General features: G+C 36.4%; 1 protein-coding gene across 1 annotated transcript; it reads left to right on the forward strand.

Annotated features, from left to right (window-relative positions):
- Window positions 1–5,154: 5,154 nt before the first annotated feature.
- EIF4A3 (eukaryotic translation initiation factor 4A3) lies at window positions 5,155–27,489 on the forward strand. The gene is made up of 12 exons (XM_007482904.3): window positions 5,155–5,564; window positions 13,516–13,588; window positions 14,532–14,598; window positions 14,965–15,027; window positions 18,028–18,160; window positions 20,570–20,650; window positions 22,808–22,949; window positions 24,391–24,529; window positions 25,223–25,338; window positions 26,720–26,827; window positions 26,927–27,054; window positions 27,226–27,489. The coding sequence occupies exons 1-12, from the start codon at window positions 5,396–5,398 to the stop codon at window positions 27,240–27,242; spliced, it is 1,236 nt and encodes a 411-aa protein (XP_007482966.1). The 5' UTR covers window positions 5,155–5,395; the 3' UTR covers window positions 27,243–27,489.

Raw genomic sequence — 27,489 nt, forward strand, 5'->3', positions numbered from 1 at the left:
ATATTAAAAATTTAATGAAATTGAGAAACTTTTCCTAATAGTTACTCTTATTCATGTACAATTAGATAAATAACAAAGTTGCTAAATATAGTCAATTGTTCTAATTTATTAAGTAATAAAAGCTCCAATAATTATACAAATATATATAAACTTTTATATTTTGACTATCATCCAAATCACAATCCAAGTCACCTTAAACATTCAATGTAACAGTAGCTGATTCTTCTCTACTTGTCTGGAAATCCAATACTAATGAATTCAGTTCACTCTAGATAGTGATTAACATCTCTTAAGCAACTTAATATTTCTCCTCAAGATTTATCCTATTTTTCTTTATCTTCTCCTCAGTAATTATAGAAAGCTTTCCCAAAATACCAAAGATTCTTCATGTAATTCTCTTTACAAAGTTTAAAATACCTTGATTAAAATAGCATCAACAAGGAAGTTTTTCTTTACTCCTTTCCTTTCTGTTTTATGTACAGATTTTTCATATGTCCTTATGGATCATAGATAAAGACACATCTTTGTGACTAAAAGCACACCACAATAAGCCATTTCCTCAATTGATTCTTTTAAAAAATGGCACAAATTGCTTTTTTGCAACATTCCATTTGAATTCTTAAACCTATTATAATAGTATCTGTTGCCTCTGTGAGATAGTTAAAACAGGGTTCCACAATGTGGACATGATGAAATATGACATATAAAAAAAAAGTAATTCTAGGCTATAAGGGGCAATACACAAGCTATTAATACCTTAACATGTATAAGTTTATCAGATCCTCTCCAAATAACAGTTGAGAGCAATTTCTTATAGAAAGAAATACATAGTACATTTTTATAGAGAGAGGAAGAAGAGAGAAGTCCAACACTGGAAGTCCAGTATGAGGAGGGAAGGTAAGATGCTACCTGGAGAGCTCTGCTCTGAGGCCATCAGGAGGTTACAGGCCTTCTGAGGAAGAAGGGAAAGGGAAATGAGAAAGCACCAGGATTTTTTTCTCTTTATACTTCATAATTCTGTTCTTCATTTTATTCCTTACCTCCTCTCTTTTAGAAAAGAGTAACAAGTGTGACTGACAGGTGGGCCCTACCAGTACTGAGCTGATTTTTCAAAATGAGAGCTAGAATACCAGATTAATTGATGAGAGATCTTTATTTTTGTGAGCTATAAATCATTATTGTTCTTTTGTCAGTAATGGGTCTATTGCATCCCTTTCATGTCTTGTCATATGAAGACCACTCTTAGCAAAGTTAAGAATTTTGTTGCTGAACCCATGCTACAAACATTATTAAAATTCTTGAAGACCTTCTGCAATTTGGGTTAGCAAAGGGAACATCCACATCCATATTACTGGATCTTTTAATCATTAAAATATTTTTATAAGGCAAGGTGCTACAGACACCATTTCAATGGGAATAATATCACAATACATTTCTTCTGAAAACAATGTCTGTTTTTGTTATTGCTATTATTATCTGGGGGGCTCTTCTCACAAAAGAGTTATAACTCTGGATTCATTTAAGTGTAGTTCAGTACTGATGGAGTCCAACTATAAAGAGAATAGTCAGGTTTTCCTTGCAGCCTGGCTATATGCCCCTACCCTGGAACTCTGTAACAATACATAGATATGGCTCACGTCTAGGGCCTCCCTTAATAGGATCCTCTCAAGAAAATTATCACTGTACAAAATAATAGGCAGCTATAGAATGGTTATTTCTTCTACCACAAAAGATATGCTTAAAACACATAAGACTCATAAGTATAAAACAAACTAAACTGTCACTAAACTGTCCATACCCATACAATACCACTAGTGGGTCTATACATCCAAAAAGTTCAAAGAAAGAGCAAAAGAACTAAAATGTTACAAGATAATTACAGCAATTCTTTTTATTATAGCAAAGATCTGTAAACTAACGAGGAGTCCATCAATTAGTGAAAGTAAGAAGTTAAGATTTATCTGAAGTGATACAGAGTGAAGAGAGCAAAACCAGGAGAACAATTCATACACTGCAAAGACAACCAGATTTTAAAGCTCTAAGAATTCTGATCAATGCAATGCACAACTATGATTTCATAAGAATTTAATGATGAAGCATACTACCCACCTCCTGATAGAGATATCTAACATTTTTTAAACTGGTGATATGTACAAAGAAAGGGAAAAGGTTGATTCTACTCTAAAGGAGCTTACAACCTAGTGGAAAATACAGTATGGAATGTCTGACATGGCTTATGTGAGAATTTGCTTTGACTATGCACATTGGTTATGAAAAGTTAGGTTGGTTTGTTTTTCTTTTGGGGAGGAGAGGATTTGGGAGGAAAATGGACAGGGAAGAGGAAGGAGGAGAAGAAAGAAGAAGAGAGGAGAAAAAGGAAGGAGAAGAGGAAGATATATATGTAGAAGTATATATATATATGAAGAAAAAGGAGGAGGAAGAAAAGGAAGATCTATATGTAGAAGTACTTTAGCTAATGAGTTAATAAAAAAAAATAAAGTATTGATAAGACAAATACAGAAGTGTAACAGTTCTTATCCTCAAAGAGCTTACAGGGAGATTTTATATATATGCATGCACATATATTACATTTTGTGCAAGAGTAAGAATAGTGATAGAATATCAAGTGTAGCAAGTAGGTTGATTTGTCAGGAGCACAATCAAAAGCAATGTATTAAGAACTTACTATATCTCTGTGCTGTGTTGAAGATATAAAGAATGGTTAAAAAAAAAAAGCATTGCCCTTGAACTGCCCAGTTATGATCCCAAAGATGAAATGATAACAATGTAACACACAGAAGGGAGTTTTATTAACCAAACTGCAGTTTGGGGCTCAGCCCTAAAAACTGACTGGCCCTGAGTCTGGGGCTTGCAGGCTTTTTATACACTTTTGTGGTAGAGGGAGTACACAGGAATTCCTGGGCTAGGGGACCAGGAACTCCTGGGGCTGGAGTCCTTATCAGTTCCTAGCACATTCCAGGATGTGGTCACTTGGTTCTTCAGTAACTTGACTGTAGGGTTCTAGGGGGTCAGGGAAAGGGTATACAGGGTGTGGTGACTTGTCTGCAGGGGGTCTAGGGACAAGGGGGCCAGGGAAGGGCATAGGAGTGTCTCTTCATTCCCCACTTCTTCTGCTGTACATGAGGAATCTTCCTCATACTGCCTCTCTTTGGTATAGTGAAAATATCTGCCACCAGACTTTCCAGGGGATGTTGATTAACAATGCGTTTTCCTTGTTGCTATGAATTCTAGAGACCCTCTTGCAAGTCAGAAAAATGTAAGCCCTCCCCATTGCTTCTAATATAGACCAATAATAGTTAACTAAGCCCAAGCAGAAGTCAAGTGACTCTTTGGCGCAGTAGGCAGCATGTCAGTATTGAAAGCTGAAGGAAGGAGGGTGTGATCTACTGGGAGAGGCTTCTGGAGAACAGAAGAGTCACTCACTTTGGGTTTAGTCCCCATCTGAAGTGGATGGTTAAGCCTGAGATTCCTCTGGGGTGGATTCTCACCGGAAAAGGGTCAAACCTGAGGCTTTCCCCTTTAAGCTAGGTAAACTGGGTTTCATTTAATCTTTCTAGGCTACAAGTTTGGGGGCTTCTAGATTCCATGTTGACAGAATGTAATGACATTCTTCCCTTATTTTGGTTTTGTGAGGATTCTTTCACAATAGAACAATCTGGAAATGTTTCACATGATCATATGTGTATAACCCAAGATTAACTTGCTTACCCTCTCAGGCTGGGGAAAGGTGAGGGAAGGAGACAATTTGGATTGTTGACTTGAAAAAAACCACAATACTATTAGTCAAAAAAACCCACTCTTTAATTAAGGAAAGGGGTTCAATGTGATAGTAGGCCTCTACACAGAGCTATGAGCCACATGCCTACACAGAGTCTGAGTATCGCTCAGGACACTGACCCTTGGGAAAGCCAACTGGCTAGATTGACAAGTCCAAGGAGCCATTAAAGTTGGCAAGCTTAAAATACCTTTCTAGGTGAAACATGGGGGCTGAGGATGAGAGGGATTAGCTATTACCACCCAAACTACCTTAAGGTCTATTGTTAGTCTGACACCAGTGAAATAGGACTTTCCCTCAGGAAGGAACTCTCAAGTGACAAGGTCAAACCTGAGGCTTTCACCTTTAAGCTAAGTAAACTAGGGACCATTTAATTTTTCTAGGTGTTAACTTGGAAATAACACAGAACTATTAAATAGTCAGAAAAACCAAGTCTTTAATCAGGATAGGGATAAATCCAGTATTTAATTCTTTACTCAGAGTCTGGCGCCCCAACTTTTTCAGGGTATAAACCCTGAACTTGGGACATTATACCTGGAAGTGCAACTGTGCTAGATGACTCCAAGGAACAAAAGAATTTGGAGAACCTATATACCATTTGGAGAATCCAGGGGCAGGGAAAGTGATTGACATCACTATAGCTACAAAGAAAATGGGAGTGTTCTTGCTACACTGACAGGATACAATCAAGCTTGGGAAAGGAATCATAGCTAGAGGCTAAGGTGTAAGGAAAGGGGCTGCTTACAATGAATACTAAAGGATGGTTCCAGCTCAGGTGTGGATTTTCTTGGGAAAGGGTCTCTGATACAATAGGGGAGACTACCTAAAACAAAGAGGGTCCTTAGCATATGCCCAGTCCCACCCAACTAAGACTGTCATTCCTGAGGGTCCCCTACTCAGCCTGAAACAGCTAGCCTGGGATTCCCTTTAGAGTAGATTCCCAAGGGAACAGGGAACAAGTACAAACTTTGGGGCCTCCAATCTATAAGCTAGTCCTGAAACTTGGGGTTCATCAGATCCCACTAGGCCACAAGTTTGGGATTCCTAGATTCCATGTTGACATAGGCTACAAGTTTGGGGGCTTCTAGATTCTACATTGACAGGATCTTATAATTTCATAAAACATCCATCAAAAATTATTACAAATGATTGGGAAAATAAACTATTAAATTAAAAAAACAAAATTATTCTTCCCCAACCTTCATATTTTCTCTCAAACTCAGCTTTAGGCTGGTTACAGGGGAAGCTTTCCAGAGTCTTGACGATACTACTAATGTAGCTCAAGACCTAGGTCTACACAGACCCGTCCATTTGCCCGCCCACTTCTAGAGAAAGCCCGGCTCCTTCCTCCGTCACGTGACTTGGAGAGGAAAAAACGAATTGTTGGAGCCAACCTCGCGAGCCTCCTGGGCGCGCGTTCCCGTACGTACGAGCGTCCGCACGTTCTGACGCACACCCGCCCACTCCTGACCTTTCTTACGGCGAAGACTAATGACGGCGCAGCCTATAAGCTCTTTCTCTGAGCGTCTCTCCAGGACAGCGGTACGTGCGCGCGCGTAGTTTCCCCCCCTCATCCCCTTTTCCGGCTTCCCAGGCAGTATGGCTGCCACAGCCACGATGGCTACTTCGGGTTCTGCGCGGAAGAGACTGCTGAAAGAGGAAGACATGACCAAAGTGGAATTCGAGACCAGTGAAGAAGTGGACGTGACACCCACTTTTGACACGATGGGTTTGCGGGAGGATTTGCTGCGAGGCATCTACGCCTACGGTAAGCAGGGCGCGGGAGCCGGCTCTGGCCAGCACGCGACTGGTAGGGAAAGGGGCACGAGCCGGGGGCGGGGGAAGAAGGCTGGAGTGTGTTAAGGACTAGCAGAAACGAAGCCAATTTCAGTTAGGTCGAGTGTGTTGGAAAGCCTGCGAAAAACGGCTCCGAAGCAGCTCCAAGCCCCGCCCCGCGGTGACGTCATGGGCAGGCCTGACTGCAAGCTTCTCTAGCTGAGTCCTCGAGCCATCTACTTCCGAGCACTGTACTGATCCCATGGAGGGAAAGGGAGGGAGACCAACGAGGAGCATGCTCCCCAAACCCCCTTCATCAGAATAGCAGAATTGGAAAAAGCATCTAATTTAATCCTCCCATTTTCAGATAAGTCAAACTGAGAGTCTTATGACCAGTTATTGACTCTTAACAGCTTTGATCTCCCTAAACTAATGCACCTTTCCCTCCATGCTAGAATCATACTTTGTATCTGTCTCTTTAGGAGACGATTGATCTAGTCCAACTGCCTTCATTTTGCAGATGAGAAAATGAGGCTTTCACAAAAGTTTTATGTAACACGGAGAACGATTTTGATGGAAGAGCAAAAACTAGTCTACATTAGCTAGAATGCCAAAAATTATAGATCATTTCTACTTCTCAACTCGGTAAACTACTTTTAAATTATCCTGAGGTTAGGGTGTTGTGGAGGGGCAGAGATTAGATCACTTAAAAAAAAAACAACCAAAACCCACCCCCCCTTACTTTCTGTCTAGAACCAGTACTAAGTATTCGTTCCAGGGTAGAAGAGTTGGGGATAAGTACCATATACCTGTGTGTTTGGTCCCTCATCTTCCTCACCTCTACCTCTTGGGTTCCCTAGCTCCCTTGAGAGCTCATCTCAAACACCACCTCCTACAGGAGATTTCTCCTGACCTAATTCAGTTGCTAGTGCCTAACCTCTCTCCCAAGACTTTGTGCAATATGTATGTTTTATATATACTTGTTTGTATATGGACACATTGTTTTCACATAATAGAATGGAAGCTTCTTGAGGTCTGGAACAACTTTGTTTTTTGTTCCCATGGATTTAATTGTCCTTTCTATGCTGTTTCTATGACTCAAATCTACCTATCATGCCTGCCCAAAACTCTTTGCTGACTTCCAGTCTCACATCTCTTAACTGCTTTTAAGACATTTCAAACTAGATGTCCAGTAGACATTTTAAATTCAACATGTCAAAATGGAACTGGTTATCTTTCTAAACTCTCCCTTCCTACTTCACTGTAGGAAGGCAGGGCAAAGCCATTGAACTCCTCAGTCTCCACTCCCACCCCAAAACTAATCTATTGCTGATGCTTGCCAGTTCCAGTTAAGCAATTGCAGCATCTCTGGAATACACCCTCTTCCAACACTGCCACCATTCTAGTGCAGACCCTCATTACCTCATGACTGACCTATTATAATATCTTATTAATGAGTCTGCCTGCCTCAAGTCTCTCCCTGCTTTAGTCCATCCCACATTCAGCCATTAAAATGATTTTTAAAATGGACAAGTGCAGGTCTGATCCATCCCCCTCAGAATGCTCTGTCCATTTTACTGCAGGGCCCTGTGCTAGATGCCCAAAGGGAGGGGTTTGCATGGAAAAAGGTCTTTACCTTAATGGGGCTTAGTCTAGTGGTTAGACATGATTCATACAAATGACATATAAACTAACATCTATTAAGCACTTAAAATGTACTTTTGTACATTCAGCTAGGCCCTGGGGGAGACACAGTCATAAATTTAAAGTTGGAAGGGACCTCAAAAAATTAATAGTCCACTTAACAATTGAATGTGACTCCTCTACAACATATCCAACTAGCATTTACCTTTGCCCGAAGACTTGTAGAAAGGGGGTTTTCTTTAGCCTCTTGCATATTTCTGCTCCTACTAGCATTCTGAATTCATCAACTTTAATCTCCTCCCTCCCCCCCCCCAGCCTTCTCCTCCTCTTCAGACACTATTATCCTCTTAGTTATTTTTGATACTACCTTCTCTCTTGCTGCTCCTGCCCAGACTGTTCAAACTGTTGTGAACAGCCTGATATGTAGTAGGCAATTAATCAATGCTTGTTGACTAGTACACAGATCATATGCTCAAAAATCTTTCATGGCTCTTCATTGCTTCCTCAACCTGTTGTTCAAAGCATTGTGGAATAAAAGACCTCCTTCATTTGACTACAATTCACCTTTTTGACTTACCTAGCACTGTTCCTTTAACAAACGTGAATATTGGTGTTTCAGCCAAACTGAATCACAGAATTTGAGACAAGGAACCTCACTACCTATCTAATTTAACTCATGCCCAAAAGAATCCCTACTAATAACATGTGACAAATGGTCATTGCGTTCCCACTTGGAAATCTCCAATGAAGAGTAACACCAACTTTCAGTGCCCTTTTAACTTTTCAATGACTAATATTTAGGAAGTTTTCCATGACATCAAATGTAAAATCAGCGCTTTGTAAATCCTACCTATTGTTCCTGGTTCTGCTCTGGGGCCAAACTGAACAAGTCCAGTCTCTCCTACACATGACAATCCTTCAGATACTTGAAGACAATTATCATTACCTCCCAACTCCTCTCATCTAATAAAAATAATTGCTAGCATATTTATAGCCCTTTAAGGTACTTTATATTAACTCATTTGATGCTCACAACATGAAAGATATGTGATTGTCTCCATTTTATAGATGTAAAAACTGAGCCCTCGAATAACTGGTCCTGGGTTACAGAGCCTCGTAGTTAATATAGGATTTGAACTCGGGTCTTTTTTATTCTCACCACTTTGTTGCCTAATTATCTGATTTTTATGGCATAGACTCTAAGCCCCTTACCATTTAAACTTGTTTATGGTCAAGTATTGGTATAATACAGGTTACTGTGATACAAAATATTTCATATGAAGTTCATTAGAATTACAAAATGTTGTTGTGTGAGGTCTGGGGGAAAAGATTACTTGCAATAAAGACTTCATGGATTTAGCATTTGGGTTGGGCTTTAAATGATGAGTTCTTAAGAATTCAGGTAACTGTGTTTGGTGGGGAGATTGAGGTAGTACAAGTAAGAAGAAAGCATGAGCAAAGGTGTTAAAGGCATGATTTCTCAGAGCATGCTTAAGGGGTTAGGGATATAGTTCATTATGGTTTGAGCATAGAATGGAGGCTGTGACACTGTAACATTGAACTCGGAGATAAAATCTTAGTTTTGCCACTTAATACCTTTGTGACCTTGATCAAGTTTCTAAACCTTTTTGGGTCCATTTCCTTAGCTGAAAATGTAAAAGTTGGACCAAATGACCTTTAAGGTCCCTTCCAGTCCTAGGTCTATGATTAATGCCTTTCTGGTCCTCCCAAATACCTGTGATGCACTTCCTCTTTACATTTACTTCATCCACCCCTCTCTTAAGCATTTTTTTCTTCCTTATCTGAATACTTTCTCCATCCCAAACCATGCTCTATTAACTTTCTCATATATTTTTATATGTATTTGTCTCATCTAATAGAGTGTAGGCTCCTTGCAAGCAAAAATTGTTTCCCAACCTCATCACCTGGCAAATAGTAGATGCCTAATAAATATTGGTTGATTAGAAAAATAAAGTAGCAGCATATTGTAAGGGCCATTAAAGTCAGAATTTTAACAGGAGCCACCAAGAGACTTGAAGAGTCAATGTGATTAGTCACTGTTCACAGCAAAGATTATTCTGGCAGCGGTATGAAGGATGGATTGGATTAGTAAAATATTGGAAGCAGCAAATCTGTAGGTGACCTGTTCTCAGGAACAAGAGAGGTATAAGCAGAGTAGCGCCATGGGAAAAGAGGATTTGGAAGGCTCAGTAGGTAGGAATTCAGCAAGTAGAGAGAAATGATGGAATTCTGGGTATAAGGAACAACGTGAACAAAGAAAAGACTCAAGTGAGAAAGCACAGGGTGTACTTGGATATTGACAAAAATGATTAGTTTTTGCTAGAATATTGAGATTGGAAAGCAATAGGATCAGATATGTTTGGGAAAGTTAGGTGACACCAGATTGTGGAGAGGACATTGAATGCCAAACTTTAAAGAATTTGAACTTTATACAAAAAAAAAGACAGATGGGGAAAAGGGGGCTTTATGATCGTAAGGTCTTTTGTAATATAGTGATAGCAGTGAGTTTAGTGGTAGTAGAGAGATTAAAGTGGAAGTAAGAAAAATTGTGGCAATAGAATTAGTAGGGTCTTGGTAACTGGTAGCTCTTTGCTGGTATCTGTAATAACACTAAAATTTTAAATATGGGAAAACTTGAGTAAATGATGGTATTACTGATAGATTTAGTAAAGTGAGAAGGAACAGGACAATTAGGATAAAGTTGGGGGAAAAAAGGTTTCAAATATATTGAAATCTAAATGGCATTAAAGAAAAGGGAACTCTGGGATTTGGTGCCTTCTACTGTCCAAGGCCAACTAACTCCGTTACCTTATACTGTGAATAACAGGATGCTTATGCATCACTGAGTTGCCCTAAAGTAGGATGGATTGCCATACAGTATTGAGTTTCTACTGGTGGTTTTCAAGAGCAGTAAGGGCTAGGCAATGGGATTAAGTGACTTGCCCAGGGTCATATAACTGGAAATATCTTAGGTTAGATTTTAACCTAGGACCTCCTGTCTCTGAGCACAGCTCTCAATCCACTGAGCCACCCAGCTGCTCCCTACCTATTTTATTTTGATAGACAGCTATATGTGACATACTGATTTCCTCTTCACTCAACAAGAATTTGTTGACTTTATTTTTCCCCAGGGTTACATGATTCTTGTTGTCTCCTTCTCCTCTTCCCTTCCTGCTCCTGGAGCTGACAAGCAATTCAACTGGGATATATATGCCTATAATCACTCAAAACCTATTTCCATATTATTCATTTTTGTATTTGTAAAAGTAATCTTTTAAAACTAAAACTCCAAATCACATACCCATATAAACAAGTGATAAATCATGTTTTCTTCTAGATTTCTACTCCCACAGTTCTTGTTCTAGATGTGGATAACATTGCATTGCTTTTAGTAGCAATGTCAATTACATTTGATCATCCCACACTGTTTCAGTTACTATGTATAATGTTCTCCTGTTTCTTCTTATTTCACTCTGCATCAGTTCATGGAGGTCTCATTCCTTATACCACAATACTATTGTTCAATCATTCCCCAATCAAGGGACATCCCCTCCTTTTCCAATTTTTTGCCACCATAAAAAGTACGGCTATAAATATTTTTGTACAAACAGATCCTTACCCAATTTTTTAATCTCTTCGGGATACAATCCCTGCTATGGTATGGCTGGGTCAGATGGCAGGAAGTCTTTTAAAGCCCTGTGGGCATAATTCCAAATTGCCTTTCAGAATGGTTGGATCAGTTCACAACTCCACCAGCAGTGCATTAGTGTCCCAATTTTGCCACATGCCCACCAACATTTATTATTTTCCTTTACTGTCATATTGGCCACTCTGCTAGGTATAAGGTGGTACTTCAGAGTTGTTTTGGTTTGCATTTTTCAAACCAGGAGGGAATGAGAACATTTTTTCATATGATTATTAATAGTTTTGATTTCTTCATCTGAAAACTGCATATTCATATCCTTGATCATTTGTCAATTGGGGAATGCTTTGATTTTTTTAAAATAAATTTGATTTAGTTTTTTGTATATTTGAGAAATCAAACCTTTGTCAGAGAAGTTTGTTATAAAATTTTTTCCTGGTTTGTTGCTTCCCTTCTAATTTTGGTTGCATTGTTTTTTTTTTTGTACGAAACCTTTTTAATTTAATGTAATAAGAATTATTCATTTTACATATTTTCTTGGTTGGTCTTAAAAGGAATTTGTTGGCTCTTATGGAAACTACAGAAATGTTCTTACATGATTACTAACTCAGAGAAGAGAAACCTAAGTCATACAATATAATTGACATGCAATTATTTAATGATTAAGTGATTAAATGAACAATAGATTTTTTTTTTTAAAGAAACCCTTACCTTCCTTCTGGGAATCAATACTATGGATTGGTTCCAAGGCAGAAGAGTGGTAAGGGCTAGGCAGTGGGGGTTAAGTAACTTGCCCAGTCACACAGCTGGGAAGTGTCCGAGGTCAGATTTGAACCTAGGACCTCCCGATTCTAGGCCTGGTTCTCAATCCACTGAGCTACCCAGCTGCCCCCTGAACAATAGATTTTAAAGAATATATCTAGCTTGCTAATGCAATACAGAAGAAAGATTAATTAAAGCTGAAGTGGTGATAGAAGGCTTTGAATGTAGAATTAGAATAGGTAGAGGAGGATACATTTCAAGGAAGGAATCAACAGCTAAGAATTTTGCTGCTGAAAATTTCATCTGAAGTTTCAGATACTTGACACCTGATTCTTCAGCAGTGTAAACACAGCCTTATACTTGGAAGAACAATCAGTGAATAGGCCTTTCAGCAAAAACAGAGAAAATTGTCATTGAAATCTATTTGTTTTGCTCCCAGAAAAGAGGTCAACTACTGTAGACCAGTCTTTAATAGCCTTAGTTTTTCTGTGTAATGGCTAGAGAAAATGTCTCAGAGTGATAAAAGTATAGAACTCTCTTTGCTTGGAGTTTCATCCACCAAGAAAATCACAGATTCAGACCGGGAAAAGTTTTCTATAAAAGATTAGAATTTTTAAATCTTAGTTTTCCTCTGGCAACTATGAAGTTTCCCCCCCTGGTTTGTAGCTAACAATAGATTTGGATACTAATGATAGAACAAGTAGAAATTAGCCCATTGAATAGAAACAAGTGGCAACAAAGGAGATACTAAAAAGATATACCAACTAAGGGGGGGAAACCATCTGGAAACATGTCCCTGTACTCCTTCACAATCATCACAGCATTACAGAATAATGTTCGGGATAATGACTTTGAACCATCAAGAAAACAATTAAAAGCTACTTCGTATACTCTGTTCACTAAGATAGAGAAGTAACTCACACATTTTAGAAAAATTTTTATCAAAAAACAGTAAAATTAATATGTAGTGGAAGTTACGGTTTTTCCAGTAGCAATATATGGCTATGAGAATTGGACTGTAAGTAAACCTGAGGGCTTTGGAATCTACACTTTCTAATTGTGATGCTGGAGAAGACTTTAGCAGCAAGAAGATCAAATCAGTCTATACTTAAATTCAAACTATTCACTGGACAGTCAAATACTGAAACCGAAGCTTTAATACTTTGGTAGCATAATCTCATTGGGAAAGAGCTTGATTTTGAAGAAAATTGAAGGCAAAATGAGAAGAGGCTGGCAGAGGATGAGATAGTCAAGGAAACAACAAACATTAAGTTGGACAGACTTCAAAAGACAGTGGAGAAAAGAAGAGCCTGGCATGCTATGATCCATAGGATCACAAAGAGTTGATATAAATGAAAGTAACATTTAAAGATAAACATAACCTTCATTTATTTAGAAAAAACACTCTTCCTGAATGGTTTATTGCTCAATAATGGCAGATAACTGAAATTATTCTTGAATTAAATGACAGCAAAATCAAGAATTGGCACGTAGAGATCTTAATAAGTAAGTGGCCATATGCAAGAAATATAAATGTGTGAAGAATCAAGATTACACACTAGTAATTACACACTTAGTACTCACATACTAAGTTTCTGTTCATTTTAAATATGTGGCCATAGCATCTTCTCTTGGTAGAGGGCAAAATGTCTCATGTGTTGTCAGTATTGGTTGCTTCTTTATAACTTTTATTTATTATTACACAACAAATGATTTGGAGTAGTTGGAGTTGGGGAGAAGAAAGAGGTATTTCCTGAAATTATTGTAATATAAAAATTTTGCTTTTCAAGAAAATTTGCCTTGGAAAAGAGAAAAAAACCTTTGGGGGGGGGGAGGCAAAATCTGAAGCATTTTAAAATATTTTATTTTCTAGGTTTTGAGAAACCATCAGCTATCCAACAGCGTGCTATCAAACAAATTATTAAGGGAAGAGATGTCATTGCACAGTAAGCTATTTTATTTTGGTTAATAAAATAAATTAGAAACATTCTAGGAAGAAAGAATTATTAATTTTAAGGAGATTTGCTCATTTTAAACAAAATTTTAACCACCTTTCTCTCTTTTTTTAATTAAAAGGCTTATTTTACTTTTGTACTTGCTCTCTGTCTGGTATAGGACTTTTTGGTCTTACATATGACTTTTTTCCACAAAGCTCATTTAAGTTTCACTTGGCACTTGAAATGGTAGTTGCAACTATTTCATTTCTAAAATCTTTAATTTTTACTTTCCTGATTTAACAAAGGACTCTTAGAGTTTATATTATTTGGAGAGGATTTTTATCCATACATTGAAAATACAAAATTTATTTTAGAACTGAAACCATTCAGCATTTGTGTACAAGTAATATTTGTCTCATGGTACCTTATTTTGCAAATACTATTATTGTCTATGTGGTTAAAAAGCACCTGTTTCTTTGATAACCCTTTTAGAAGAGAGTCTCACAAGTCTGAAATAACAAACTTGAAGAAGCACTGTCAAAGGGAAGGGAAGGGGGTAGCTAGCCTTTGGAAAATAGAATAGACTGTGTAACATACTATAATATTTTTTAACTTTTTTATAGCTTTGGGTTATTACTTCTTCAAAGTTAGACACTTAAAAAGATACCCAAGGCGATTTGCTTTTAATAATTATGTAGGATAGCCATTATCTGATGTTGATAATGTGTGTGTTAAATATGTCAGTGAGAATTCCTTTAGGGTTTGGATTAGTCTAAATAGTCATTGAGGTCCTTTCTAATTTTAAGATGGAGTGATTCTTTAAATATAGATATAAAGAAATTGTGGGAATTTGAAGTCTTTTTTGTTGCTTTTAGTTATTGGAATATCGTTTAAATAATTGGAGATTTTCTTATACTCAAAAAGCAATTTTAAAGTTTTTCCATTTTTATAGGTCTCAATCTGGTACAGGCAAAACAGCAACATTTAGCATTTCAGTTCTCCAGTGTTTGGATATTCAGGTAAAGATCCTTACCTTCTGAATCCATACTATTATTTTCTAATGTGTAACAAAACATTTTAAGTCTTAGAAATTAATTGCTATTTTTTTCCCTTTAATGAATTTATAATTTTCTAATAAAAGAACAAGAAGCTTTTTTAGTGTTGTTTTTTTCTTAACCCTCACCTTCCATCTTAGAATCAATATCAGAATTAAAATGTTAGTGATGTGTATCTACTATTCATATTTGTAAAATTTGTTTCCTTTGGAAATAAAAAATATAAAACAAGAAGTCATATTACTATAATACTGACATCTGAGTTTTAATATATACTAGAACCTGCTCTGAAGGTGCCAAGGGTTTTATGTTTTTTAAATGATTCAACAGGTGCGAGAAACCCAGGCTTTGATCTTGGCTCCAACCAGGGAATTAGCTGTTCAAATTCAAAAGGTAAGAACATCTAGAAAAAATGATAAATCAGCAGTTACTGTTTTTGTGATTCTAATTAGAAATATAGCTACTGGAGAGTTATCTTTTTTTGCTTTGTTTTGTTTTCTTAAAACCTTACCTTTTGTCTTAGAATTGATAACCAAGGGTCATTTCCAAGGCAGAAGAGCAGTTAGGGCTAGATAGTTGGGGTTAAGTGACTTGACCCAGGGTCACAAAGATAGGAAATTTCTGAAGTCAAATTTGAACCCAGAACCTCCTATCTCTAGGCCTGGCTCTCACTGAGCCACTTAACTGCCCCAAGAGTTTATTTTCTAATTGTATTTTTTCTTTCCCCTAAAAAATAACATGTGGCCTTCTAATTCTTATTAGTTGCTATAAATTTTTACATATTTATTAATAGGTTTGTGATTTTATGTTACTAGTCTGTAAAATGCTTTGGTCTTTTTTTCCCCTTAAAAAAGGTGATGGAGAAAAAGTCAAATGATTATAAACTAAAAATGTGTTATATTTATTTCTCAAAATAATGGTGTGCACCCACTTTGCATAGCACTAAGCTATTTATAGTTTTTAAATCTGACTTTAAAAAGCAAATGAGAATTGTGCTTTTTGTGGATGTAATTTGCTAAATCTTCTTGGAGAATGAGATGCTATTGAACTAGAGAAAGGCAAATAAAACTTTCAAAATAGGGAAGAGTGTAGCCTACAAGCTGTAGGACAATGTGCTTGATTTCAATTCCTGAAAAAAATTCTAGAATGTATTAAAGCAATCATTAGTGAATATGAAAGGTTTGTGCCAGACTAGCCTCACTTTTTTTTCAAAAATATTTTTCCATGTTTACAATGATTCATTTTCTTTCCCTCCCATCTTCCCTCCCTGCTCCCAGAGCCAACAAATAATTCCACTGGGTTATACAAATGTTATCACTTGGTACCTGTTTCCATATTATTCATTTTTGCAATAGAGCAATCTGTTAAAATCAAAACCCAAAATCATATATCCATATAACCAAGTGATAAGTCATGTTTTTCTTCTGCATTTCTACTCCCACAGTTCTTTCTCTTGATGTTAAGAGCATTCTTTTTTCATAAGTCCCTCAGGAATGTCCTGGATAATTGTATTGCTACTAGTAGTAAAGTCTATTATATTAGATGGTTCCACAATGTTTCACTTTCTGTGTACAGTGTTCTCTTGGCTCTGCTCATTTACTCTGCATCAGTTCTTTGCAACCTTATTTCTTTTTGACAGATCTGTTAGACTAGAGGTTGGAGAGGATATATGTATAGTTTACCTAAAATTAAGCAAATTTGACAGACTTCTGCTAATCTTATAGACAAGAGAGATGTGAGCCAAGGTAGTACATCCAGGTTAATTTGGGGTGATTGAATGACTGCCTGTAGAGAATAGCAATTAATGATTTATTGTCATCCTAGACATGTCTTTAGTCGTCTTCAGTGAAGTGCCCCATGGATCTATATTTTAGTCCTATACTAGTTGCCATTTTTAATTCATGACTTAGGTAAAAGCATAGGTAGCTTGCTTATTGAAAGTGTAGATTATCACTAAAGAAGAAAGTATAGCTAATATATTGGATGACAAGAATCAAGATAATAAGTCTTTACATTCTAGCCTGAATGTAATAAGATGAAATTTAATTGGGATAAGTGTCTTAAATTCGAGTTAAACAAATTGAATTCACAAATGAAAGATAGAAAAGATATGGCTAGATAATAGTTCTTCTAGGAAAAGACTGATAATGGTAGACTTGTCAAAAGTGATATAGAGTCTAGGACTAGGAAATTTATGGTTCTACTCTTCTCAGGTCAGACAAAATTTGGAAATATTTTCATTTCATTTCTGGGTTTTTTGTTTGTTTTAAACTCTGTTCTGAGTCAATTCTGAGACAGAAGAGTGGCAAGAGCTAGGCAGTTGGGGTTAAAACTCACAGTCACACAGTTAGGAAGTATCTGAGTTAAGATTTGAGCCGAGGTTCTTCTAACACCAGGCCTGCCACTCTATCTACAATCTTACCCAGCTACCCCTGGGTGTCATATTTTAGGAAGCAGATTAATATAAAAAGAATGTCTAGAGGGCACTAACAGGGCCATAAGATCATAAGATGATTGATTTAGAGATGGAACAGACAATAGGAAATCATCTAGTCCAACCATCTAATTAATAGGTAAGGAAAGAGTAGCCTAAGGAATATTAAGTAATTTGCCTAAGGCATAAAAGCAAGGATTTGACTCCAGGCTCACTGTCTTCAAATTGAACATCTTTTATACTTTAATGCTATTTGAAGGTGATTGAAGGAAATCAGGATGCTTAGCTTGCAGAGGAAATTACTTGGGGAGGGAGAGTCATTCTTTTGGCCCCAGAGGACAAAACGTTGAGCACCAGGTGGAAGTTTAAAGCACTAGGGTTAAGTTTGATATAGAAGGGGAAAACATTGCCTATAGGATTACTCAAAAGTAATGAGAGGCAGTGGATTCTTCCTTCCTGGAAATATTAAAAGGTTGGATAACCATTTACAAGAAATGTTGTAGAGGGAATTCTTGTTAGATATGAAGATTAAACTAGGTTGCCTGTGAGATTTTGTAAGGAAGGCTGCATCATAAAGATTAAGTAGCCAACTTTGTAGTCAGTCAGCCTGTATTTTAAGTGCTTTGTGCCAAACACTGTGGTAGATGCTTAAGATATAAAGAAAGGCCAAAAAAAGGTCTCTGCTCTCAAGTAATTCACAGTCTAAAGGGGAATAATTTTAAGACAGTATGGTATACTGGAAAGACTGCTGAACTTGAAGTTATGGCAACTTGGGCCAGTCTCCTAATCTCTCTGGTCCTGTTTCCTCTAGTAAAATGAAGGAAAGACTCCTTCCAGCTCTAAAGAATAGAAACAATCCTTTTTTAAAATTCAGTCAACTTAAAAGTCTCTTGTAGATTGTTTGGTAGTATAAAGCAGTAAGTTTATTTGATTCTCCCCTTTTCCCTCCCCATATTCAGGGTCTTCTTGCTCTTGGTGACTACATGAATGTTCAATGTCATGCCTGTATTGGAGGGACAAATGTTGGTGAAGATATCAGGAAACTGGATTATGGGCAACATGTCGTTGCTGGTACACCAGGTCGTGTTTTTGGTAAGCATGTCACGCTATGCCAACTTTATTCCATGTTTTTAGGAAAAAATCTTTTAATCCCTACCATCCTTAAGTCCCAGCCTGTTTTCATCCTTCCTATCACAGCCAAACCACCAAGTAAAGCTTTCTACTTTCGTTGCCTCTCTTCCTTCTCACTCATATCACAACTCTTTGAAAACTCAGGCTTTCTCTTTTAGGAGAAAACTGAAGCTGCTCTCTAAAGTTACTAATGCTCTCATTTTATAATAAAAAATTTAGTAATATTTTGGTTTTGTATCACTGTTATTTATACTTCCTAGCCAACTCAGAGAGGAAAAAAAAGATGCTCAGTATTACATATCATTATTCCTCTTTCATCTCTTCCTCAGAGCCAGGTTTGGTCATTATAATTATACATTGTTAAATTTACCAGGTATTTCTCCCTTCTATTTACATCTTTGCAATCACTGGGAAGTGTTCCCTTTTCTGCTTACTTTATTTTGCATTATTTTATATTTTCCTATGCCAATCTAAATTCTTTAATTATTTTTTACAATGCAAAAATTGGATACATTTATTGTAAAAACAAACATTACCAATGTGTTTAGACATTTCCCTGTTGAAGGGCATATACTTTGTTTAAAGTGCTACCACAGAAAATGACAATAGAAATATTTTGATATTTATGAGGCATTTCTGTCTTTGAACTCTTTGGGACATGTGACTACCAGTGGAATCTGGAGTCAAAGAATACAAACATTTTAGTCAGAAGTAGCAGAAACAGATCACATTATTAATAGACATAAGTGTTGGGCAAACTCTTCATCGCCTTTGAAAAAGGTTGGGAGAGGAGAAAGTATAACAGGACAGGTTGGATGGAAATATACAATTAATAATTGTAACTTTGAACATGAATGAAATGTACCTGGCCATAAAATAGAAGAGGAAAGCAGAATGGATTAGAAAAGAGAATGCAACAGTAGATTGGTAGGGGAAGCACAATTGAAATATAGGGTTAAAATGAAGGTTGGAGCAGAATCTTTTTATGCTTCAGCTGCACTAAATGAGTAGCAATCATGGGTTCAGGCAAGGCTATGCTAAAAATGGTGTGATAAAAAGGATAAATAGTAACTATATTATCCTTAATGATACTATAAATAATAATAAATTTATATAATTTTGAATTTATTGAAACAGCATAGCATCTAAATACTTAAAGGGAAAAGTAGTGAATTCCTCGGGGGGAATAGATAGTAAAACTAATTTTATATATACATTCATACAGAGAGAGAGAGAGAAAGAGGGACCATAATGTATATCTTTCAGACTTTAGATAAACCTAACAAAATAAAATAGACATCAGAGGGTTAATAGAGGTTTGTTTGTTTAATTGAGAGGATGGAGTTTTGCTGGTTACTAAATGGGTTAGAAAAAGAGAGATGCTCAATCTGTGGCAGCTATTGGATGGGAATAGAAAGTAGTTTACATGTTTCTAAGCTATACATGGCATCTTTTAAAAAATTAACTGTGTTGTCATACATAAAAGCCTCACAAAGGAGAACTACAGACACTAAACTCATCCTTTATTGACCACAGTGCAATAAAAGTTACATTCATACTTTATTCTCTTTATCCACTGAGAAGTGGTCCTTGATTTTTATCAGTGAAATTGGATACAAATATTTTTAAATTCTTTTTCTCAGTTGAGAGCTTCTTTGACCTTATTGTACTGATTTGTTTGTGCAAAAGCTTCTTGATAAATCTGTTTTATCTTTTATGATAGGACCTCCTGGCTTTCTATCCACTGAGCCACCCAGCTCCCCCTACTATAATAGCTTCTTAGTTGGCTGTCTTGTCTCCTCATGTTTCTCCCTTTATATGACTACCAGATTGATATTTGTTTATCATTTATAGCCCGTTACAACCCGACTTTGACTTAACTTTCAGCCTTATTTCAAGTTGCTTTCCTTTAAGCATTGTACAGTCCAGCTAAACTGACCTTTTTCCTATTCCACAATTATGACAACTCCATATCCTGTCTCCATGCCTTTGTATAGACAGTGCCCCACCTGCCTGGCATATACTCATTTCTCACCTACACCTCTTAGATCCTCTAGTTTCCTTCAAAGATCATCTCAAACATTGTCTTCTATGAGAATCTTTTTCTGCTTCTCTTTAACTTCAGTGTTCCCCTTAAAAATTTTACCTCAGATATATAGAGTATATGTTGTCAGTGCCTCTTGCAGTGCTTCTCACATAGTATGCCCTTAATAAAATACTTATTAATTGATTAATGACATTCCATAGTTGGAACTTAAATGGTTTCAATTCATTGTTTAATCTACTAACTTATGTTTATATCTGGTTTAACGTGGAATAACAAAGATAGAAGTATTTCTCAGTATTGTCTTTTATATACTGATTTGGTAGATATGATTCGTCGCAGAAGTTTAAGAACTCGTGCTATCAAGATGTTGGTTTTGGATGAAGCTGATGAAATGCTTAATAAAGGTATGGCATGGTTAAAAGTGAGTAGTGCTTTTTGTACCCTCCCAAATTTGTAAATGTATTTAATTACTTCCATCTTGAAAAATAGTTTGGGGCAATCAGGAACATAAACCTTTGAGTTATGTTCATCTTTATGTGAAAAGGTTGAGGTTATGAGACCATACATTGCCAGAAGTATATAGTCCTAGCTGATCAGATTTAGTATTGCTAGTTGTGTTAACACAGTTGACTAAAGCATAGATGAGACCAAAGTTTTTAGAGCAATCCTAATTTCAACTAGTTTAATTTTTTTCCCCATACTAACTAATGCCAGCTAGACATTGCGTAAATACTTAATATTGTTCAGAAAAGAGATCTTGGAGTATAAGTGGTGGAAGAACAACTTAACGCGTTCTTATCCATTAGTGCTATCTTCCTATGTGAAGGACTACATATTCTTTTTATTTTCTTTATCATGGTAGGATATAGGAAAATCCATATTTAGGTATTTTTATGTATATTTTCTCTTTGCAAATTCATCTATTAGTCCCAATAACAGTGCTTCTTTAATTATGATTTTGTTCTATTCAAACTAATTAAAAGTGAGCAAGAGAAAGAAAGGATAATTGAAAAGTTTTAGAAGTCTGAAAGGAGATGGGATCAGAATCATAGGAAGGATTAGCCTCACTAAAGAAGAAAGATACTTCCTTGTCTGAGGCATCCTCTGTGAGGAAATGTCAATATGAGAGTGAAAGCAATAGAGCTGTGGGTTTTAGGTCTGTAGAAAAACATTAAATGCATCATAATGGGGGGAATGTACCAGAGAATTAACTAGAAACAAAAGAATTAAGTGCCAGTGAGAGCCCAAACTGAGGTTAAATAGCATAAATTTGTAGTGGAGCCAGTCATTCAGCCCCATGACTCATTATTTCTATTGTCCTAGACTTGGAGCACCTAGAACATTCAGGGTCATGGAAGAGCTAACTTTGTTACTTATAGTAGACTTTCAGGCAACCTTGTTTCTGAGAATTAGATCTAGGATAAATAAATGATAGGGTGTGTTTGGTGAAGATTCTTCTGTATGTGTGGTTGAGGGAATTTTTCATTTTGTGTATTAGATAGGGTCAGGTGGAGGGGGAAGAGAACTGGTGTTCTTGTCTAAGCACTACCACTGAGCATCTCTGTTACCTTGAAAATTACTCTCCTAGGTATTAGGTATATGGGAGAGAATGTTAGGTAAGAATTTAGGGATTTGGGGTTCAAATTTCATATCTACCATTTATTTCCTGTGTCCACTAAGAGAATCATAACCACTATAGAAACTGAGTGGCTTCTATGGTCCCTTCCAGTTCAAAATATATGATTCTGCAATTTTAATTATAGCATCTCATAGCCAGGAGGACCCATTTAACAGGTGAGAAAAGTTTGGCCCCAAAAGTTTATGTGAATCACTTGTGGTCATATTATCAAAGTAAAGACTATAACCTGAGTCTAAATGCTCTTCCTTAACTCCAGACTGCCATGAAATATTTGGCCTAGATAATCTCTTACATTCCTTCTATGAATCCTAGAAAATTAACAAAAATGTAAAGCTATAAAAATTGGTTTTGGGTTTGTAACTTGAAGAGACTGCAGAAGTTACTTGATTTATGCCAACTGCTTTCTATGCTTACTTATTCATATTATCTTAGGCAAGTCACTTAACTCTCCTTGGCTATGTTTCTTCATTTGTAAATTAAGGGATTGGTCTAAACATCCTCTGAGTCTCTTCCAGCTCTAAATGTATGCACCTACCTTTCATGAAGCTCAATAACAAATATGATGCCTATTTTCATATATTAGTTTGTCCCATTCATATTATAAAACTAGTGTATGTTCATTTTGCTTAATGTTAAATGTATTACTCATGGTCATCTGCTCACAAAGGTTTTGGTCCACATCTGAAATTTTATGAGTTTAGGGAACTTCTAGGGTGCATACTCCCTCAACCCGTACAGATCAGTTATCTGGAACTTAAAATCTTAGAGAGTTCTTTAGATTAGCATTAGAAGGGAAGTGACTTGTCCATGGGTCACACATAGCCAGGATGCAACAGATACAGAACATAAAACCATTATGCTCAAAACATATTGGGAAAATAGAAGGATTATAGTTCCTAAATGATTAAATTCTTCTCAATAGGATTCAAGGAACAGATTTATGATGTGTACAGATATCTGCCTCCTGCTACCCAGGTAGTTTTGATCAGTGCCACATTGCCTCATGAGATCTTAGAAATGACCAATAAATTCATGACTGATCCAATTCGCATCCTGGTTAAACGGTAAGTGACCTTGAAATTAATTTTCCTTTTTTAGTAAAGTGTCTAACTCATTCATGTTTTAGACCATTTGTTAGAATTATTAATGGTTAGCTGTAATATTTGTTTTTTGAAAAACTAAAGTTGGGAGAACTCTCTTGGTTATTCATCTAACCTAATTCTACTGTTAAATAGTTGATATTCCATGTTTACATATTGTAGTAACAAGTACACAATAGTAAAGGTTGTGTTGTGTTGAAATATGCTTTGCTAGAAAGTTTTTAAGTTAAGTGGCATTTCCGGGGAAGGTCAGTTATTAAGGTGCTGTGACAAGGAAATCACTTTAAAAGACTGATATATATTAATTTAAGGTCGCCAAGGAATTCAGCTATGTAATTCCTAAATGAAAACTCAAGTCAGCCATCAGTCTTTTATAGAGTTTAATTACAAACAGGAGGAAGAAAGGAATTAGAGAGAGAGGGAGAGAGAGAGAGAAAGAGAGAGAAGGGGGGGAGAAGGGAATAGGGCTTAAATACCCCCTCTGTTTAGGCTGGGCCAAAAGGCCCAAGCCCTTAGATAGCTGGGGCAAAGAAAGGAGATCAGTCCCTATTACTCACGTTACCAAAATGGAGAAACAGTCTCAGAGGCCCCCACCTCCAGCTTCCTTCAAAGCAAGCTTCTCAGAGAACCTCTCCAACCACTCAGAGCCAAAACTCTCCAACCACCCTTCAGTCCTCAGACCCCTCTATCTTTAAGGAAACCATCCAAGTTCCCTCCCCTCAGTTCTCACATCTACCAATCACTGTCCATCATTTTCCCTGTGCCAATGGTGGCTCTAGCTTAACCCAGGACCACCCAGAGGTCTGTGGCTTTGCACATGTCTGTTGGAGGTCATATTCTCAAATAATTAAATCTTGATCTTTTGCTACAGCCCTTCCTAAATCCTGTTACCCTGAGTAGGGTAGAGATTGGAATAATTAAATTTTGATCTATGCTGCAGCCCTTCCTAAATCCTGTTAGGACTGAGTAGGGTGGAGATTGCAATTTCCAAGACTTGGTTCTGTCATTCCAAGTATCTCCATTGTATCAATTCTAAAATTAATCATGACTCAAAGAAATTCCTGTTCTATGCTTAAGCATAGGTCAAAGTCGTCCTTTCCATTGTTCAGCAAAAGGTTTCTGTCCTAAAGTAATCTTAAGAAGGGAGGAGGAGGAACCTCCCATGCCAATGGGGTTCACATTCCAATAGCCAAGACCCACTATCAATAGGAAATTTTTCAAGTATGAAATTTCCCAATGGTGAAATTTCCAACATTTATAAGTCTAAGAAATTTTAAGGTTTACAGTGCCCAATTATCCCAAATTGAATTGGTGTTATATTTATTGGGAAGAGACTTTGCGAAGGCTAAAGTTCCTCAGAATATGACCAAGAGTTTTATGTAATTTTTTTTAACTCTTTCTTAAGTGATGAATTGACTCTGGAAGGAATCAAACAGTTTTTTGTGGCAGTGGAAAGAGAAGAATGGAAATTTGACACTTTGTGTGACCTTTATGATACTTTGACTATCACTCAAGCAGTCATCTTTTGTAATACCAAGAGGAAGGTATGGTAATCATTTTTTGCCTAATTGGGAACAGATTCCATTATTAAGAATACAATGTTTGAGATGTTTGGGGGCATAAGAAACTCATTGCTTCTTAATTTGCATTATAAGACACTTCCAACTTCATCCGTCTCCAAAAACTCATTTCATTTTCTCTAATATTGAGGTACTTAGCCTAAATGCAATGCTGTGATGCTAGCATTTTCTAAAGAAGAATCCACTAACTTACTATTGTGTCTGGGGGGGAATGGACTCCTACCTCCTCTTCTTGGTAAGAGTTGGGCAGTTTTGATTTCTTTGGGTTTTAAAATTAGCTCATTAAAATTTTTTTGCATAGTATATTGAAAGTTTTCAAAAAAACATTTTGATGACATAAAATATATTCTAATTTATTTTAAAATAAGGAAAATGGCAATATTTTTATTTTTCTGTAAAAATAAAGCAAAATTGTGTGGGTTTTATTTGAACTTCTCAAGTCTTAAAACAGTAATGTTCCAAATGGCAGCAAATGTTCACATGGGCAAAATTATATTTTCTAAAACCTTGAAATTGAATACAGTTTTATGAAGAATGGTTTCTTATCTACCATTCTTTTCCTGACTCTGTTGTCAAACTAATTCTGAATTTAAATCTGGGTTTGGTTAAACCATATGTTTATGAACTTAACCTTGATTCTGGTTATTTTGTTTATAGGTAGACTGGCTGACTGAGAAAATGAGAGAAGCCAACTTCACTGTTTCATCAATGCATGGAGACATGCCCCAAAAAGAAAGAGAGTCTATCATGAAAGAGTTTAGATCTGGTGCAAGGTTAGCATAATTCAGTACCAGGGCAACTTTAAAGAGGGATTAGGGTAGAATATGATGTGATTGCTTATGTAGTGTGATTTGAGGCATCCCCTGAGAAGCTCTCATTGTTGCAGAATACTACCAACATAATACAGTTCCTGAAATGTTCACTTTGTCTTTTGAGCTAAATCATTGATGTATTTAGGAATTCTCTTAAGATACCATCCTGCAGCAAAAAGGGCTAAATATATAAACTTATTCATGCTAGATTATTCAGTAAACTTGTAAGTGCATACCACATGGAAGACCCTATTCTAGGACATTGGAGATGGCAAACATTGGCAGAGTATGGTTGTGAAATATAGAAAGAAAATCTACAAGACAAATCAGTCAGAGACTAGCAAGATAATATACAGGTCCCTATAGGAAACATGTATATAGTAATTTAGGGGTGAGGATAGGCCCAGAGCATGGAGCCTAGGGAAAGCTTTGTAGTAAAAATTCTTTGGGCAACTAGAGGATGCCATGAGACCAATTTGACACTTTAGTATGGAGCAGGGATATAAAAAGAAGGTAGAAAAATGTCAGACTTCATAATTTGACCTGGATTCAAATTCAGTGTCAGATACTTAGCTTTGTGATCCTGGGCAAGTCAATTAACCCCTTTGCCTTACCTTCCTTATCTGCAAAATAAGGATAATAATAACATCTACCTTCCAGGTGGTTGTGAGAGGATCAAATGAGGTGTGTTTGTAAGGCACTTCATAAACCTTAAAGCATGAAATAAATGCTGTGATAGTGTTAATTATTAAGAAGACTTATTATGCTTAAGACCAGCTCAATTTTTCTTTTTTCCTTTATTACTTAGATTCCCTGTTATTATTTCTATACTTGTTTAGGAAATTATTTTTCTCTTTTCCTTTAAACTAAACTTCTGCCTTAGACAGCAGAAAAATAAAGGGATAATATGAGTTTTGATTTCAAGGAAACTAGAAGACAGCATATATGTCCAACTGATTAGTTAATTTTATATATCTATAGATGATAAACTAAAAGGTGCAAAATAAAATCCTGTTTTTCCATTGTTTGGTAAAGCAGTGGCTCAAGAAATGAAAGGAATCTGGTATTGAATAGTGAAACTCAAAGGGAACCTCGTATCTTTAAAAAGAGGAATAGTCAAATAGAGTTTTAGAATGGCTTTTTCCCTAATTCTTATAAAAGTTGACTTTAGTGTACTTGTCTCCAAAACAAGGTTAGCATTACAGCAGTGCTGGGTTAGTTATTTTTTTAAAGCTGTTTGTCAAGTCCTTTTAAGAGTAGTACAAATCAAGTAAGATTTATGTTTTTATACAATTAAGGCTAATGTTTTATACACCTAAATTTATACACTTTATTTTTCCAGCCGAGTACTTATTTCAACAGACGTCTGGGCCAGAGGATTAGATGTTCCTCAAGTCTCTCTTATCATTAACTATGACTTGCCCAATAACAGAGAATTATACATACACAGGTATTTGAATGTGTTTTTTTTATTATTTTTATTTTCTCATTGATGCATTTACCTAGTAACTAAACAACTAAATCTTTTGTGGGGTTTTTTCTCTTATAGAATTGGGAGATCAGGTCGATATGGCCGAAAGGGTGTTGCGATTAATTTTGTAAAGAATGATGATATCCGAATTCTCAGAGATATTGAACAGTACTACTCAACTCAAATTGATGAAATGCCCATGAATGGTAGGTGTATCAAGAAGTCAGCCTCAATGTAAATTTCTATAGAAATAAACCTTATGGTGTTGGATATTTTTAGAAAAATGCATTACTGGTGTCTAACAAAAATTTTTGTTAACTTTTTAGTTTTTTTTATAGCTTTATTTCACTTTCACTTGTACCTCATTTTTATTTTAGTTGCCGATCTTATCTGATGAAAAACTGAAGACCAGTTGGAGACTATTTCATACTACATTTGGAAGTTGGAAAGCTTATTGTATGCTGTTTAAGTACAACTTTTATTTAATAAGAGGGTTTATTTGTGTTAAACTCTCTTCACCCAGCTCCTGCCCCACAAGCTGCTCTTTGTGGGATTTCTGCCATCTCCTATTACCTGGCGTGTAAATTATGCATTGCTACAAGTCCTGTTTTTCAATAAAAATTGAGAAATTTTCACATAAA

This window comes from Monodelphis domestica, chromosome 2 (genome assembly GCF_027887165.1).
Source record: "Monodelphis domestica isolate mMonDom1 chromosome 2, mMonDom1.pri, whole genome shotgun sequence".
In the NCBI taxonomy this organism is placed as follows: Eukaryota; Metazoa; Chordata; class Mammalia; order Didelphimorphia; family Didelphidae; genus Monodelphis; species Monodelphis domestica.